This window comes from Podarcis melisellensis (genome assembly GCF_964234715.1).
Source record: "Podarcis melisellensis genome assembly, chromosome: 15".
In the NCBI taxonomy this organism is placed as follows: Eukaryota; Metazoa; Chordata; class Lepidosauria; order Squamata; family Lacertidae; genus Podarcis; species Podarcis melisellensis.
In genome coordinates this window covers 29283688-29299017 of record NC_138532.1, presented here as the reverse complement: position 1 = coordinate 29299017, position 15330 = coordinate 29283688, and the positions used below count along the sequence as shown (strand labels likewise).

General features: G+C 51.4%; 1 protein-coding gene across 1 annotated transcript in view; it reads right to left on the bottom strand.

The window, feature by feature from the left end:
• FSIP2 (fibrous sheath interacting protein 2) overlaps nt 1–15330 on the bottom strand; it is a gene marked incomplete at its 5' end in the record, with an annotated part of 38024 nt that overhangs the window by 17755 nt on the left and 4939 nt on the right. The window contains 10 exons of the mRNA XM_081889520.1: nt 777–7587; nt 7986–8022; nt 8679–8760; nt 10034–10112; nt 10842–10963; nt 11851–12085; nt 12410–12594; nt 14210–14267; nt 14833–14978; nt 15154–15258. Coding sequence (XP_081745646.1) covers nt 777–7587; nt 7986–8022; nt 8679–8760; nt 10034–10112; nt 10842–10963; nt 11851–12085; nt 12410–12594; nt 14210–14267; nt 14833–14978; nt 15154–15258 — 7860 coding nt within the window. The remainder of the gene's footprint in view (nt 1–776; nt 7588–7985; nt 8023–8678; nt 8761–10033; nt 10113–10841; nt 10964–11850; nt 12086–12409; nt 12595–14209; nt 14268–14832; nt 14979–15153; nt 15259–15330) is intronic.

Genomic DNA, 15330 nt, shown 5'->3' with positions numbered 1-15330 from the left:
GAGTAGAATCGCGTTGGGTGAATCGGTTCTTTCTGCCTTTGGGTGGGACTTTCCTTCCTGGGAACCCGTCTCACGTAGCAGGAATGCTGCTCATCATACACTTATGCACATTCTCAAACACACTGGCCACAATGTCCTTGGCAACTGAGCCAATCTCTGCCTGGGAATTACTATGGAAAAGCCCCAGAACCTCCAATCTCTTGAAGCTGCAGCAAAAGAGCCTCTCACTCAGCTCGCCCTGTGCCTTCTCCAGGATGCAAACAGATGACTCAAGATCCCGGGTCTTCATTAGAACCTCGCTGACGATGCTCTCTGTCGCTTACAGCATTTTGAGGGTTTCGGTGATGTTTGTGTCGTTCAGCGGCTGCTGCTCAAATATCTCTTTCAAGATGCCCCCAACAATAATAAATTATGTATTTATTTTTTTAAATTCTGCACCCTGTATAAAACAGGCAAACCAGCCCAATTTACATCTCAATAAGTAATGGTTAAGCTTTTTACTAACTTTAAACGGTATTTCCAGCCTGCAAGGGATCCTTTCGCTGGGATTCCTGCACAGCAGGGGGTTGGGATAGAGGACCCTTGAGGGTCCCTTCCAACTCTACAATCCAATGATTATATGCTGCAGAAATGTGAAGAACTGGATTTAAGACTGGGGGAAACAAGAAACCGAAAGGAACCCAAACGAACCGTTGTCTCCATCCCTGTTTTCGGCTGCCGCAGAGCATAAGTCAGCTCCTTGAAAGAGGCCGCCGCAACGTAGCCCCGAGGCTTACCTTTTGGCCGGAAGGCGATCAGCTCCTTGATGACGCTCAGGACAATATGGTTGGCCAACGTCTGGATCTCGCAGAGGTCTGGGACGTGGAAGCAGGCGAGGAGTTCCAGGTCTTTATGCCTGTCCGGACTCTTGCTTTTGAAGATGTACTGATTGCTCTCCCACTTGGAAAGCAAATTGCTCCCTTCCTGCATGAAGAAGCAGCTTTCCTCCGTCGTTGCCCTTTCGCTGGAATCGCTTTGCCTCTTATCCCACCGGCTGAGCAAGCCGTGTGCCCCAGGCTTGGAGCCCTCCCTCAGCGGGAAAAGGTGCGTGTTCTTCTCGTAGCACAAGGATTCGCTCTCCACGCCAAACTCGCAGAGGAGGGTGTTGACAATTTCCTCGGCGGCGTGGCCCAGCTTCAGAGGACAGATGGCGGAACAGCAGCCACTCTCTGGTGCAGGGCCTCTGGCAAAGGGCTCATGCTGGTGCATGGTGCCAGGCTTTCCCCGGTGCCCGGTTTTAGTGTGTCTTGGGACAGCCTCACAGTCCCCTGTTTTCTTAAACAGCTTTTCCAAAATGGTCCCCTCAGGGATGGAGCTTTGCCTGGGGAGCCAGTCGTCCTCCGGGAAATCCAGCCGGAATCTGTTGGAGACCCTGTCCTGCCTCCGTCTTCCAGAAGGCCTCACCCTGGGGGCCGACAGGCAACCAGGCAAGCACTGGTGCCTCTCTGGCCCGGCGTGAGCATCCCACTCCGAGTACCTGAAGACGGAAGGGAATTTGGAGGGCGTCTCCTCCTGCACCTCGGCCTCTTCTTCTGAATAGATCACCATCCCAGGGACGTTGATTGGGGGGAAGCTATCCCTCGTGTCTATCCTCCTGATTTTCTTGGACGTCGTTTTCACGTTGCCTGGCGACGCGGCGAGATCCTGGAAGAGGGTTTTGTCCTTGCCAAAGGCTCGCCCCGACATCTCCAGCTGCAGGTTTTCCACCATCAGCTCGGACGTGATCTCGGTCAGGCTCTCGTTGCAGCGGTCCAGCATGACACTGATGGTCTCGCTCAGGACAAGGCTCTCCGAGGAGCTGCAGAACAGGGTGGCTTCCTTCTGGGAGAGCTCCCGGTCCAAGGTGTGCTTGATAATTTCCAGGACACTGCTGACAGCGTTGTTGGCGTAAACATTCAGTTCGGCATGGAGCATCTGCACCTGCCGGATGGCTGTCTCAATGCAGTCCTTGGTGACGGCACTGCCTAGCCTGGAGAAGTCCAGAAAGTTATGGGTCGAGCCCAAAGTTGGCAGCCCTCCTTTCTCTTTCTCCCCCTGCAACTTGTTCCGAAAGCCGTCCATCGTAGTTTCCGCCACATTCCCGACCTGGGCCGAGATAGAATCCAAAGAGCGGGTCAACTGTGCAAACGAGAGACTCTCCAGCGGGAATTTCACAATTTCCAAAAAGTTGCACCGGAAGTCCCGCCTGAAATGCCGGGCCACAAAGGTCTCCAGCATGAGGACGGTGCACTCCACTGTCTCCTTGGCTATCTTGTCGATTGTATCCATGGCCCCCTTCAGTGAAACATTATAGAAAGGAAAGTCGGGTTGGGTGAACCGGTTCTTTCGGCCTTTGGGTGGGATTTTCCTCCCCGGGAACCCGTCTGACGTAGCAGGAATGCTGCTCATCAGACACTTATGCACATTCTCAAACACACTGGCTACAATGTCCCTGGCAACTGAGCCGATCTCTGCCTGGGAATCACTGTGGAAAAGCCCTGGTGCCTCCGATCTCTTGAAACTGCAGCAGAAGAGCCTCTCGTTCAGCTCTCCCTGTGTCTTCTTCAGGATGCAAACAGACGACTCAAGATCTCGGGTCCTCATTAGAACCTCGCTTACGATGCTCTCTGCCACTTGCAGCATTTTGAGGGTTTCGTTGATGTTTGCATCGGTCAGCGGCTGCTGCTCAAATATCTCTTTCAAGATGCCTTCCTTGGGGAGCACTTGCTTGAGGTAAGTCAGAAAGTCCTCGTAGAAAAGGCACTTGGGTTTACCCCGGATGTCCTTTGTGGTCGACTCAATCTGGAGATACATCTGCCCGTTGTCCATCCTGAAAGACTTTGCGGTGGTGTGTTGGTGCACGTGAGAATGTGGGCCGTCAATGTGCAGGTCTTGCACAATGGAATGCACCAGATCACTCGCGAGGGAGATCTGCTCCGACGATAAGGTGTTGACCCGTAGTATTGTCCGATGGTAATCTTCGGTTTTGAAATCGTCAATGATGGTTCCCAGGACTTTGCCAACGACATCCTTTGCGTACACTGTCAAGTCTGACTTGCACAAGCTCGCTCTCATGAGGGAGGTTTCGGAGTCGTCAGAGAAGGCTTGGGGCCTCCCTGCCATGCCGTCACCACCATGCATTTCATACTGGAAGCCGGAGTGCCTCCTCCGCTTCTGCTGCATAGACTGTGGGAGGACTTCTTCCAAATTGGATGCCGCAAAGCAGGCAATTTTGTTTAGCACATTCTGGACCAGTTCTTCCCCAATGGTCTGTGGTGTAGGGTGGAGTTGGGAAAGGGCCAGAGTCATCTTCTGGATCTCTGATTTCCCTGTGGGGGAAGATGCCTCCACAGATGGGTCTTTTTTTCTGCCTGAATTGTCCCCATCCCTTGAGCCAAACAGCATTTCCATGACAATGGAGTAGATCTTCGCGAACACGCTGTCCACAATTTCACCAGCTACACTCCCGGCATTTGCCTGGGAGATGGCATCTATCATCCCATTATAGGCAGAAGACTTTGATTCGGAACCAAAGCATAAGGAGTCTGTGCGAAAAGACGGTAGGTGGCCCAACTCGCCCACAACCTTTTGGGTCACCTGGTTGAGGACATCTTCGACTCCTGTCACCAGTGGGAAACCTCCTTTCTGCCCCGACGGCTGCTGCCTAAAAATCCTTTTCAGAACCCTTTTCTGAACCTCGTTTTCTGTCAGAGCTATTTGGACAGACAAAATCTTGAGCAGGTCATTCATGAGCTCATTGGCAGAGGCGTTTTCTTCATATGGGATGATGTTCTGGCAAGAAAGCATCTCCCGTTCCAGGTCCGCCTGGATGACTTTCAGGATGGTACTGGTCAGTTTCTCAGCACAGAGTCTCAAGTTGGACAGGGACTCTTGGACAACAACTTTGGCTTTGTTGCGGTGGCTGCCTGCTTTGCCCTCTCCGGCTCTCGGCTGACCATCTGTGGCCAACTCAGATTCCAGTTTCTCCTCGGCAAACAGCTCCAGCCTGTGGGAAATGTTGTCGACTAAGTATTTTGCCATCCTTTCTGGGGAACAGTCCTTCGATAGCTGCTTGGATCCAAACTCTGCTGTCTTTCTGCCTTTTGTTAGGCCTGGAACTTTGTGGCGATCTGCTTTGTGATCCAGGAAATGGCTCCTGAGTCCACCCTTGGCCTCTCGTCCAGCCAGCTGAGTGAGAGGCTCAACAGTCCTCTGAATAAGGTCGAAGAGGAGGCACTGGAGTCGGTCAGAGAGGGCTCCCCTTGTATTCAGAACAGTTGCAAGGCCAGAGCTTAGATCTTCAAGCACAATGTCCACCACGTCATTGGAAACCAGCGAGACGTCGGGTTTCCCCACCAAAGGAGCAGAGGGGACTTTCTTGGCGTTGAGCGTTCCTGCCTTAGAAGTCCCAGGTGTGTGAAGTTTCTCGGTGGCCAAGGGAGAAGGAGAAGCGCTTCCCACATCCAACATGACAGTCTGGTAGATTTCATTTAAAAACATCTCAACTGTGTTCTGGATTTGGGCCTGGATATCTCTTTTGTAGTCAGGGTTCTTCCTGAAAAGCTTCTCCAAAATGCTGTCTTGCCGGGGTAAAGAGCACTGCACTTCCGAGGGGGCAAAGACCATCAAAACCAGGCTGACGATCTGGCTGGCGGCAATGCTTTCGGAGAATATAACGGGAGGCATGGAAATCTTCTCCACTTCCCTGTCCAGCCCATGCTTCAGGCTCTTCAGCACCATCTTGGCCACTTCCTGGGCATATGGTTTTAAGTTCGCGTGAGACGACCGCAGTGCCTTTTCCTTCCCACCTAAAACAGAACTGTTCAAAATGCCTTCTAAGCAGCTGGGCAAACCCCCACACTGATTCGCTAGCATCCGCCTGAGTTCCTGCTGGATGGCAGAGGAGAAGTCTGAACTGATGCACGTTTTGAGGTTTTTCATGTCTGAGCAAAGCTGGGATTCCACTTTGCAGGTGACAAAGGTTTCCAGCTTGGAGATAAATGTTTGCACCAGGTCATTAGCCAGGTCTGATTTGGGTGGAAGGTGATGCTCGGGCTGGCTAGCCCTGGCTGAATCTTCTGCAGTGCTTGTGGGGCTGGTCTGTGTTTGCTCCTGGGCAGGTCTTGACTGACAAGCTGTCTCTGGTTCTCTGAAATGCACCGTCGGTGGACTTTTGCTGGCCTCTCCAGGTACATTAAGAGGGAAGATGTCGGTGATAATCAGACTTGAGTGCCTGCTTCGGATGCCCTCCGCCTCAGTTTGAGTGGCACGCGAGATCTTCTCAAACGCCGTCTTCACCAGATCGCAGGCAAAAGTGCTGACGTCTGCATCTGGGATCACAGCCTGAGCCCTGAGCTCGGCAGTGTGCCCTTTGGAGGCTGGCTGCTCTTCAGGCGGGCACCGACTGATGTCCATGTGGGCAAGAGATGGAGGAGGAGGGCCAGGGGGCCAAACCGGTTGTTCAGCCCAAATATGCTGGAACATTTCATTCAAGAGATTCCACACGGTCCGGATTATCGGAGATTGCTCTTCCTCCTTGAAGTCCTCTTCCATTTTCTGCAAGGCCTGCTCCAAGGACCACTCACCAGCTGTGGCCCATTGTCCTTTCTGCTGACCTCCGAGAGACGAGAAAATGGCGTCTTGGACGAAATGCTCCATGTCCTTTTCTGCACCTTTTGCATCGGTCCTGCCCTCTTTTTCCGCTTCAGCTGATTTGGGGCTCAGTCTGTTCCACTGCCGGGATTCCAGCCCAAAGCTTTCATATCTTACTTTATCCGGGGCCTCTTCTGTCAGCAGCACTTGCCGCTCCTTGTTGACCGATGACAAAGTTCCGTCGGGTTCCCTTTTCTCTTTTTCCTCTGCTTCCATCTCAGAATAAATGACCATACCGGGGACATTAACGGGAGAGAACGGCTTCCTCGGCGATTTCTCACCTGACACATGTGTGGCTCCCGTTACTGTCGTGGCCTTGGGATCAGGAGAAGCTCCGCGGCTGGGAAGCTCCCCCTGCACTCTGAGGCAAGGTCTCGGTTTTGCCGCTGGATAAATACCCTGTAGTTTTTCTGTACTCAAGCTGTTGAACACGTCATTGATGAGCTGAAGCACAATCGAGCTCTCCCTGGTAGGTAGCGTCCCTTCCGGGCACATTTGCCTCTGGATGAAGTTTAAGATGCTGGCAATCATCTCTTCCACATACTGGAGGAGGTTTGTCTCTGAAGAAGCAACCGTTTTGGAAACTATCTTGCGGATTGTGTCCTTCACTAGGGCATTGGCTGCCTCGGATTCTACCGTGTGCGGTGGGACTGATGCACAAAGCTGATTCAGAGGCATCCCAATGGCTTTAATCTTGGCACACAGCTCAAACTGGGACACTTTCGTTTGGCTCGAAGTGGCGAACACTTTCAGCTTCTCAATGATAATCTGAACGATCTCCTCCGCGATCTCATACGTCGACTCGAGGGACAGGGGCATCCGAGACCGCCAGAAGGACGGGTCAGGTGCAGAATGCTTCCCGGACGCCATGACGCACATGACTTTGCACTCGGCCATGAAGCCGTCCTTGGAGATGGTCTCGAAATACTTCTTCTGAGTGGTGGAGTGCAGCTTGTTGAGCACACTTTCCACAATGTCAGCAGCCACGAAGCTGGCGATCCTGGAGACTGACCCAGCGACTGGCTGGCCTGAGGGCGGGCTGCCTAAAAGGCTTTCGGAGATGGATTCCAGGAGGTCCTCCACGGAAATGCTGACAGAGCAGCCCTGGTCCACCAGTATCATTTTGAAAACGTCGTCGAGGATAATGGCCGTGATTTTGGTGAGGGGAAGTTTCAGCTCGGCAAAAATGCTCTTGAGGTCCTTCAAGCAGATGCCCTCTCTCTGGTCTATAGGGCCATGAGGAGGAGGCTTTGGTTCTCCTTCCACAAAGGAAAGCCCTTCTGTGTCTGTGGTGGTGGTGCCAGTCGTGGTAGTTGTTGTAGTATCTTTGCCAAAGAGCCCCCTTGACATCATGCACTTGCGCTTGCCGTGATACAAAGCCCCCGGCTTCTCAGGGCTGTCGACGGGACCTTTCTGCATCTGGGTGATCTGGCTGTCCGATTTGGAGCTGCGCATGCTCGTGGTGGTGGACAGCAGCCCACAGTGCTTGGTCGGGGACAGAAATATGGCCGTCTTCCCTCTCTTCAGCTTCCCTTTGATGAGGTCAGTGTCCAGCGAGACCTGGGTGCTCTTGGTGAAAGAGGTGTAGGAGGACTTGGAGGAGAGCAGGGAAGCAGGCTTCCCGCTGATGGTCCTCAGGTCGCTCGAGGTGGCGGGCTTGATGCTGGTGTCCGTGAAGCTGACCTTCCTGGCGGACATGGTGGGGAGGGTCCTGTAGGTTTCGTAGAGGTCCTCGTTGCAGCTGCTGCAGCTGCTGGAGTTGTCCGAGGACAGCACAGACTCTTCAGAGATGGTGTACACTCTGGTCCTGACCCGCTCTTCGAACTTGGTGAGGGCCGGGTAGAGGATGCTGGTGACGGCCGACACGACCCAGGTCATTATATTCTGGATGATGCTGTTAAGCTCTGGAGCAGAGATCTATTATGGAAAGGGAGAGGGAGTGGGAGAGGGAGAAAGGGGGTTATTGACTTCACATGCACTGGCTCAGGTATGATGTTTAGGGAGGGTCCCTGAACAGAGCACCCAACATTTTGATTTTCATCCAAAAGTAGTCAGGCAGGGGGGAGGCTCTGAATTTGACTCGGTGGCAAAACTGTGGGGGGCATCACCCTTCCCCATGCAATATTTCTCCAATCAAAACCCAAGGAGTTTGTAACCAAATTTTCCATGCACATTCCTGAGTTTGATGAGTGTTTCAGCTATGCTTCGATATGCAACTGGACACCATTTCAAATCAAGATGGCGGACTGAACCTTTTAAAACTGCTCAGCACATCCGCTATGAAATGTATCAGCACAATTCATAGAGCAACCTACCTTTCCTCTTAGGCTTTCCCGGATTCCCGACTGGTCTCTGAAAGAAAAGGGAGGAGGGGGGGAGTAAAGAAAAGAAAAAGAAGAGGAAGTCAAAATGTTGGAGTGAAGTTGTATTTACATGTGCCTAGGATTGGGCCACTTCAATTCTTTCAGGGGTGATCTGGCAAACTGGCGCTCCAATGAGTATCACGGCAACAGTTTCCTAGCCCAAGCAATTGAGTCAACTCTGTTGTGGGCAGTTCTGGTGTAGAAGGGGAAGGGAACTCTTGGGATTTTTTTTTCCAGAGCAGGATCAATCACATCCATCAACCAGAGCCCCCAAGCCATAGCTCTGGCAAGTGAACAAGGCAACAACAAGACTTTCAAGTTTGCATGTGGCGGATTAGCATAAGGAAAGCAGAGGATGGGGTGGGGGTGGGGAATAACCAAGCAGAGGCTAGGCACATCTCGCCTTTTCTTGAACGGGGTCCCTACTTCTCACTAGCAGTTTGAACAACAGCACTTTCTTGAAAGATGGTCTGCATTTCTAATTAAAATCTAATTGCTGTATTTCACTTGGCTGGCAGGGCTGATGTGAGCTGCAGCTGGGGGACATCTGGGAGGCAGTTACATTGGCTACCCATTCTCTAGAGTAGAGGAGATCTGTGCAAATTCCTTATCATGCTTTGTTCCAATTCTCTCTGGGGCACTTACGAAGTAGAAAGCAGTTGGTGGATATAAGCGGAGTAAGAGGACTCAGAATCCTCATTTTCCTGAGATGTTGAGGCCATACGCTCTGCAAGAGGAGATAGACCTGGGGATTAATAATCCTGTCAGGGTTGCAACTACAATCCAAGCTAGTGGTGGTGGGGAAACAGTGAGGGAGGGGGCGCATGGGGCAATGCCTCTCCCCCTTTAGCCCACTGTATGCGCCCTGCCCAGGGCTTTATGCGTGAACTGAAATAAACTCGAGGCCTAGCCTCTCTAATTTCAAAAATCAAGCCTGGGCAGGGCATATCCAATCTGCTTCCAGACCCAGACTTGCAGGTATAATTTGAACAATGTGTTTAGCTCTGTGAGTTGCACTGCCGAATCCATGATGGGAAAGCTACATTCAATGGAGACCTCCATTTCTCAGCTCAGACCAGGGTCAAGACATGGGCTGGCCACACCCTCCACCAGGGCTTGACTCGTGAAATTAAAGATCCTGGGACTCAAGCCTGCCAGGAACCCATGTTCTCTCCCACTTCTTCTTCCCCACCTCCAATCCCATGGGAAGCTAGTGGTAATGCGATGGTGACAAGGGAAGTCACCAGAGCACGTGGAGTACAATGGTCAAGTCACCTCTGTCCAAAAGAGGCTGGGGCTAGTGAACCAGCTGGAGCATGAAAAAGGCATTTTGAGCGACTGAGGCCACCTGAGCCCCCGTGGACAGGGCTGAAATGCATTTCCCACTTCACAAGAATTCAAGAAGACCCTTTTTCCATTTAAAAGAAGGTTGGGGAGCAGAGAACAGGCTCAAATCGGTGGGTATTTACACACACACATTCTAGAATCATAGAATTGTAGAGTTGGAAGGGACCCCAAATGTCATATAGTCTAACTCCCCCACCAAGGGTCATCTGGTAGTTCAATCTCAGTTAAAATATCCATGACAGATGACCATCCAACCTCTGCTTAAAAACCTCCAAGGAAGGAGAGTCCACAACCACTGGCAGAGGAAGGGGGTGTGCGGTCAACCCCGGGTGTCATCCCTGAGGTGGAGTGACACTGCTGCCCTGCCCTCCTGGGATGCTGACCCCGCCCCCGCGGGCAGCTAGCCCCACCCCCGGGTGCACAGCATGTGCGCCACTCCAGTTGCCGGAGCAACTAGCTCTGCCTCTGTCCACAACCTCCCAAGGGAGAAGTTCCACTGTCAAACAGCATATGTCAAACACACACATACACAGCAAACACCACACCATAAAGTATAAGATGCTTAGGATACTAAATGGCCACTTTCTGAAGCCTGGAAGGCAACCAACCTGCCTCTCTCGCCATGTGGGGCCTGTGTTCAGTATGCTCTGTACCTATTTTGCTCTTCTCCACTCTCCTCTTCTTGCTTGAGCTCCTCTCCTTGGGCTGACTCTCCTTCTCACTCTGGGCAAACTGGAGCAGACATTTAAAAGCAGAAGTATTTGTTGGCATCCGTTGAGAGTCTCCTGCTGCTTGCCAGATGAATTTTAAGCCACCCCAAAGTTTGAGGAATCCCTTTATATCTTACTCTTTTCCTCCAGGGAGCCCAAAGTGGTGTACATGGTCCCCCTCTTCTAAATTTTTATCCTCACAACAACCCTATAAAGGTAGACTAGGCTGGGAGGCAGCGACTGGATCCCAAGGTAACAACACCCTGTGGGCTTTGTGGCTGGCTGAGGGATTTGAACCCTGGTCTCTCCCAAGTCCTAGTCTAGCACTCAAACCACTATGCCTCACTGGCTCTGAAAAATAAGCTGTGGGCTCTTTAAGGATTGTAGACTGCCTCCCATATGGGGCGGAGCCACTGGAAAGAAAGGTCTTGAACCTTCAGATGTTTTTGGTCCTTGGCTGAGACAACATCTCCAGCAGATGATCTGTTCCACTCAGTGGCGTAGCGTGGGTTGTCAGCACCCGGGGCAAGGCAAGTAATTTGCGCCCCCTAACCCGTGGATTTGCACCCCCTAACCCTAACCCCCAGATGTTGCGCCCGGTGCAGCCGGCCCCCCCTGCACCCTCCACGCTACACCACTGCTTCCACTCTCCCCCACACAATCCCTGGCAAGTCCCAACCCATTTTGAGCCTGATGCTACTTCCTCTGGGCAGCTTTTAACTTTTTGCCATTGAGCATTTCAACCATGTACCATTAAGGTTGCTCGCTTCTTCTGCTTCCCTTTGCCAGAGCCCTCGTTAACAGTATGATGGGGGGTGGCTGAAGAGATGTTGGCTTTGTTGGAAGGCTTCGAGGATGATCGATTGGACACTCCTAGAATGAAAGGGGGAGGCATAACTGGTATTTGAGGCACAGAGATCTGGAAAACCTTGACCTTGGCTCTTTACCCACTGGCACCCTGCCACTGACGCTGCAATTCTAGTGTTGCTTACCAAGATCAATATCTCCCCGTGCCCAAGATCCAGCTTTCATATTCACTGTAAAGACCTGCTCAGCAATGGTCCTCTTCAATGTTAATTAAAAGATTCCTGTTTGCAGAACTTAATGGTTTTGTTGCTTTCTGTTCAGCACAGCTGGAAGACCAGTAGTGAGTTTAGCCTGTGAATTGTCCTTTATCAGCCCCTGCTTAAGCCTGCAACCCCTTCAGCACCCCACTCCTCTCCTTCTGACCTCTCCTTGGTGTCCCACCACCAATCCCTGGGGTCTGAGCTTTCCTCCCCTGGGGCTTCCCTGGCTACTCCTCTTTGTCTAGCCAGTCCCTGGCAGTTGCAGTGATTTAAAAGCAGAGAGTGCTGTTGTTGCACTCAGGTATTGCTCGAGGGCTTCCATCTTTAGCATCCAGTTGACCACTGTGAGAGCAGGATGCTGGGCTAGATGGGACATTGGCCTGATCCAGCAGGTTCTCCTTACGTGCTGCATGTGCATAAGGTGTGTGCCTCACATAAAGCTGTGTGGCAGCGATGGGCTAACTCTGTCCCCTGTTTCTGCTCCAGTGCCAGCTTGGCAGTCTAGAACAGCTTGGCAGTCTAGAACAGGGAGATTTCCACGCTCAGGGAAGCTCCCTGGGTGCTTAAGAACCTGGAAAACAGAAACTTTTGCAAGCACACAGAATCTGCTCTGCAACTTTCCTCCCTGGTCAAGCTTTGATCATGGTCAGGTCAAGCTTTGATCCTGCCACTCCGCCAAGCCATTAAACTTACCGTCGACGGGGACCTTGCCGCTGCCGCCGCTCCCTCCGTGCTTGCTGCTGCTGCCGCCACTGGAATCGTAGCCACCGGTCACTTTCCCACTATGCCTGTACAGTCGGCCTGAGCCAAAGCCAGACTTGTTGCTGCAACATCCACCGGAACCACAGCAGGACCCCTTGCTTCCACAACCGGCCGATCCGCAACAGGACCCCTTGCTTCCGCAACCGGCCGATCCGCAACAGGACCCCTTGCTTCCGCAACCGGCCGATCCGCAACAGGACCCCTTGCTTCCGCAACCGGCCGATCCGCAACAGGACCCCTTGCTTCCGCAACCGGCCGATCCGCAACAGGACCCCTTGCTTCCGCAACCGGCCGATCCGCAACAGGACCCCTTGCTTCCACAACCGGCCGATCCGCAACAGGACCCCTTGCTTCCGCAACCGGCCGATCCGCAACAGGACCCCTTGCTTCCGCAACCGGCCGATCCGCAACAGGACCCCTTGCTTCCGCAACCGGCCGATCCGCAACAGGACCCCTTGCTTCCGCAACCGGCCGATCCACAGCCTGACACGCCGCCCTCGTTGCTGATGACTCCGCCAGAGGCAGAGGGTGTGATTTTCTCATTCATGCTTTCTGCGACACTGGAGGCAATCTCTGTCGGCGGGTTGGTGTTACTGGTCAGCGATGTGAGGTCTTTGCCGGAGCTGAAGGAAACTTTGCTGCTGCCGCCGCCTGGACCAGTGATGGCCTCGCCCACTGCACAGGACAAAAGGTGACATCTAAGATGGGTGAGTTTTAATGCTGGAAGCTGCCCTGGGATGGTAGGCTGAAGGGCAGGAAATAAATAAATGACAGCTTGAGATTTTGGTGACTTGTTTTTAAGTACTGAACCTGAAAATATAAACAAACTGAACAAGCTGAGCCTTTGGTGTCATTGGCCCTGTCCTGTGGAACTCTCTGCCACTAGAGATCCAGCAGGCAGCTTCTCTGCCAACCTTTTAAATGCCTGATGACAACTTTTCTATTTCACCAGTCCAATTAAGCATACATCCCCCACAATGGTCTACTGATGATTGTTTTTAATTCTTTTGCTTTTAACTTGTTTTTAATTTCTTATGCTCTTACTACATGGTTTCATATTATTTTCTGCTAGGGGGAGTGGGAGCTTTGGAAGGAATTTAAAAGGGCATGTTTTAAAGTTCTAACAGCCTATATTTCCACGCTTTGCTTTGCTGCATATTCAATGATTTTAAATCTTGGCTGGGGTTCTCTCACCAGAGTACTTGCCCCAAACGTGGAACTTGGCATCCAGGGAATTCATTTTTTATACCTAAATTTTCTTTCCCAACGATTATTCTCCCCAACTCATTAAATCTCCACAATGACACTGTGATGGAGGCTAGGCTGAGAGGGGCAGTAACTGTCCCCCAATATCACCCTAGGGAGTTTCGTGGCTGAGTGGGGATTTGAACCCTGGTCACACCCAGGTCTTAGTCCTGTAGGATAATCAGCCTCATATAACCAACATGCTTATGTCTAATTAATGCATGAAGGGGTTAATGTCACACAGTAAGCTGTCCTGTCAGGTTTAGCTAGATCACTCCCCATCACGTTGGGAGGAAGGTAATCGAGCCTGTTGTTGTACTCCAGTCAACCAGAGAATCTCAGCATGTGAAGTGGTTTTGATCTGGTTGCTCCTGCTTAACCACATGGCACTAACAAGCCTTTCTTGTGTTCATATACCAATAATTTAGGAACTTTCACCACTGTGTAACTAAGCCAAATGCCTCTGGTTTTTTTACTGCTGTGTGAAAAAGCACATGAATCTGACATTTGGAGAATTTGTAGGTGAACAATTTTTAACATACCAAATGTATGGTCTTTTACTATGCTGGGGGAAGAGAGGACTATTTTGGAACTCAGAAGGGCATATTTTAAAGATATAACAGCCTATATTTCCATGTTTTAGCTTGCAGCATGTTTTGTGATTTTAAATTTCTGCTGGGCTTCTCTCACCAAAGAGTACTCACCCCAAACTTGGATCTTAGCATCCAGGAATTCTCCTTTTATATAGCTATATTTTGCTTGCCAGCCAACAAGTCCAATACCTTAAGCCATCACACCACAATGACTTTTGCCCAATGGGCACCAGGCAAGGCTTCTGGGGGTTCATCTGTACTCAGAGATGCTGTGCTGGCAACCCCTGAATCAATCAGTTCAAGAATATCCCAGTTCTTTAAGCCCTTGTCTCTGCCACCCCGAAATAAAACCAAGTTCTCCCAGTGTTTCAGCAAAAGACACCGAAAACCCCAGAGTCCATACCCTGCACCCTCATCCACCTTGCAGAATGAGACTAGGAAGAGCCTCTCACCTGGCTCCAATTCAAGAATCTCTTTCTGTAGGTCTCTCTCGCTAACAGCACCTTCATGCTGCAAAGAAAAAGCAGTACAAAAGGCAGGCATTTTAACAGACTCATTTGGGTTGGAACTAGGCTGCAACAGGCCCAAATGGGAACACAGAAAGAGCCATGCTGGATGAGTCTCAAGAACCCTCCAGCCCAGCCCAGTTTTCCCCCAGGAAGGGCCCTGCTGAATGGCCTGATGGAACAACTCCTGCATTGCATGCAAAAGAGGACCAGTTCAACCCCCAATAGCATCTCCAGGTAGCACTGGGAAGGAGAGCATATTTCCCCCACTATTTATTTAGCAAGATTTATATACCACATATTAATATATATAAGCAGTTTGTAGGTCCCCAGAGACTGGTAATTCAAATCTATTCTGGAGGCAGAACAAAACCTCCATGTCATTATTTTGTCCAATCCTCTTTCCTAAGTCCTTTAAACTAGTGACCATCACTGCATGCATTGTAAATGTCTGTTGACTGTTTCCAACATATAGGGCCCTCATACAGCCAGGCCAGCTGCCCTCTTCCTGGGTTGGCAGCCTTCAGAGCACAACTCGGCCACTGGATTCTGACCCCAGGTCAACTCACCTCCAGGGATGCGGCAGACTTGCTTGCGGCTTCCTCTGCATTGGGCAAGGCTAAGAGGCTTGTCATGGACTGCTTAGTCCCATTCTTCCCTTTGGCAGCGGACAATTGGCTCCCCAGCCTGGTCGCACTGGTGCTTCCTCCCGGAACTGGGATAGGTCAGAGAAGGAGAAGAGGCAGGAGTGAACGGCCTTGCAAGATGGGCAGCGGGCAGGGGGCTTTGGACAAGTGTGAAGCACACCATTTGTCTTTCTCTGGAGGGCCCCTAGCCTTGATTCCACTACCAGTTCCTTTTCCCGCACCCCCCAAAAAAGCAGAATGTACCTTTTCGAAGCTCTGGTCCTTTCTTGTCCAGGAGGCTGGTGGACTTCCTCTCAATTGTTGAGGTCTTACTGGCCTCCTCGGTGCTTGTCTTGGGCAAGGAGGAGTCTTTAATCATAACCATAATCATAATCATAGTCAGCCTCTAAAATAGCTGAGATGTCTATGGCGGAGCAAAAA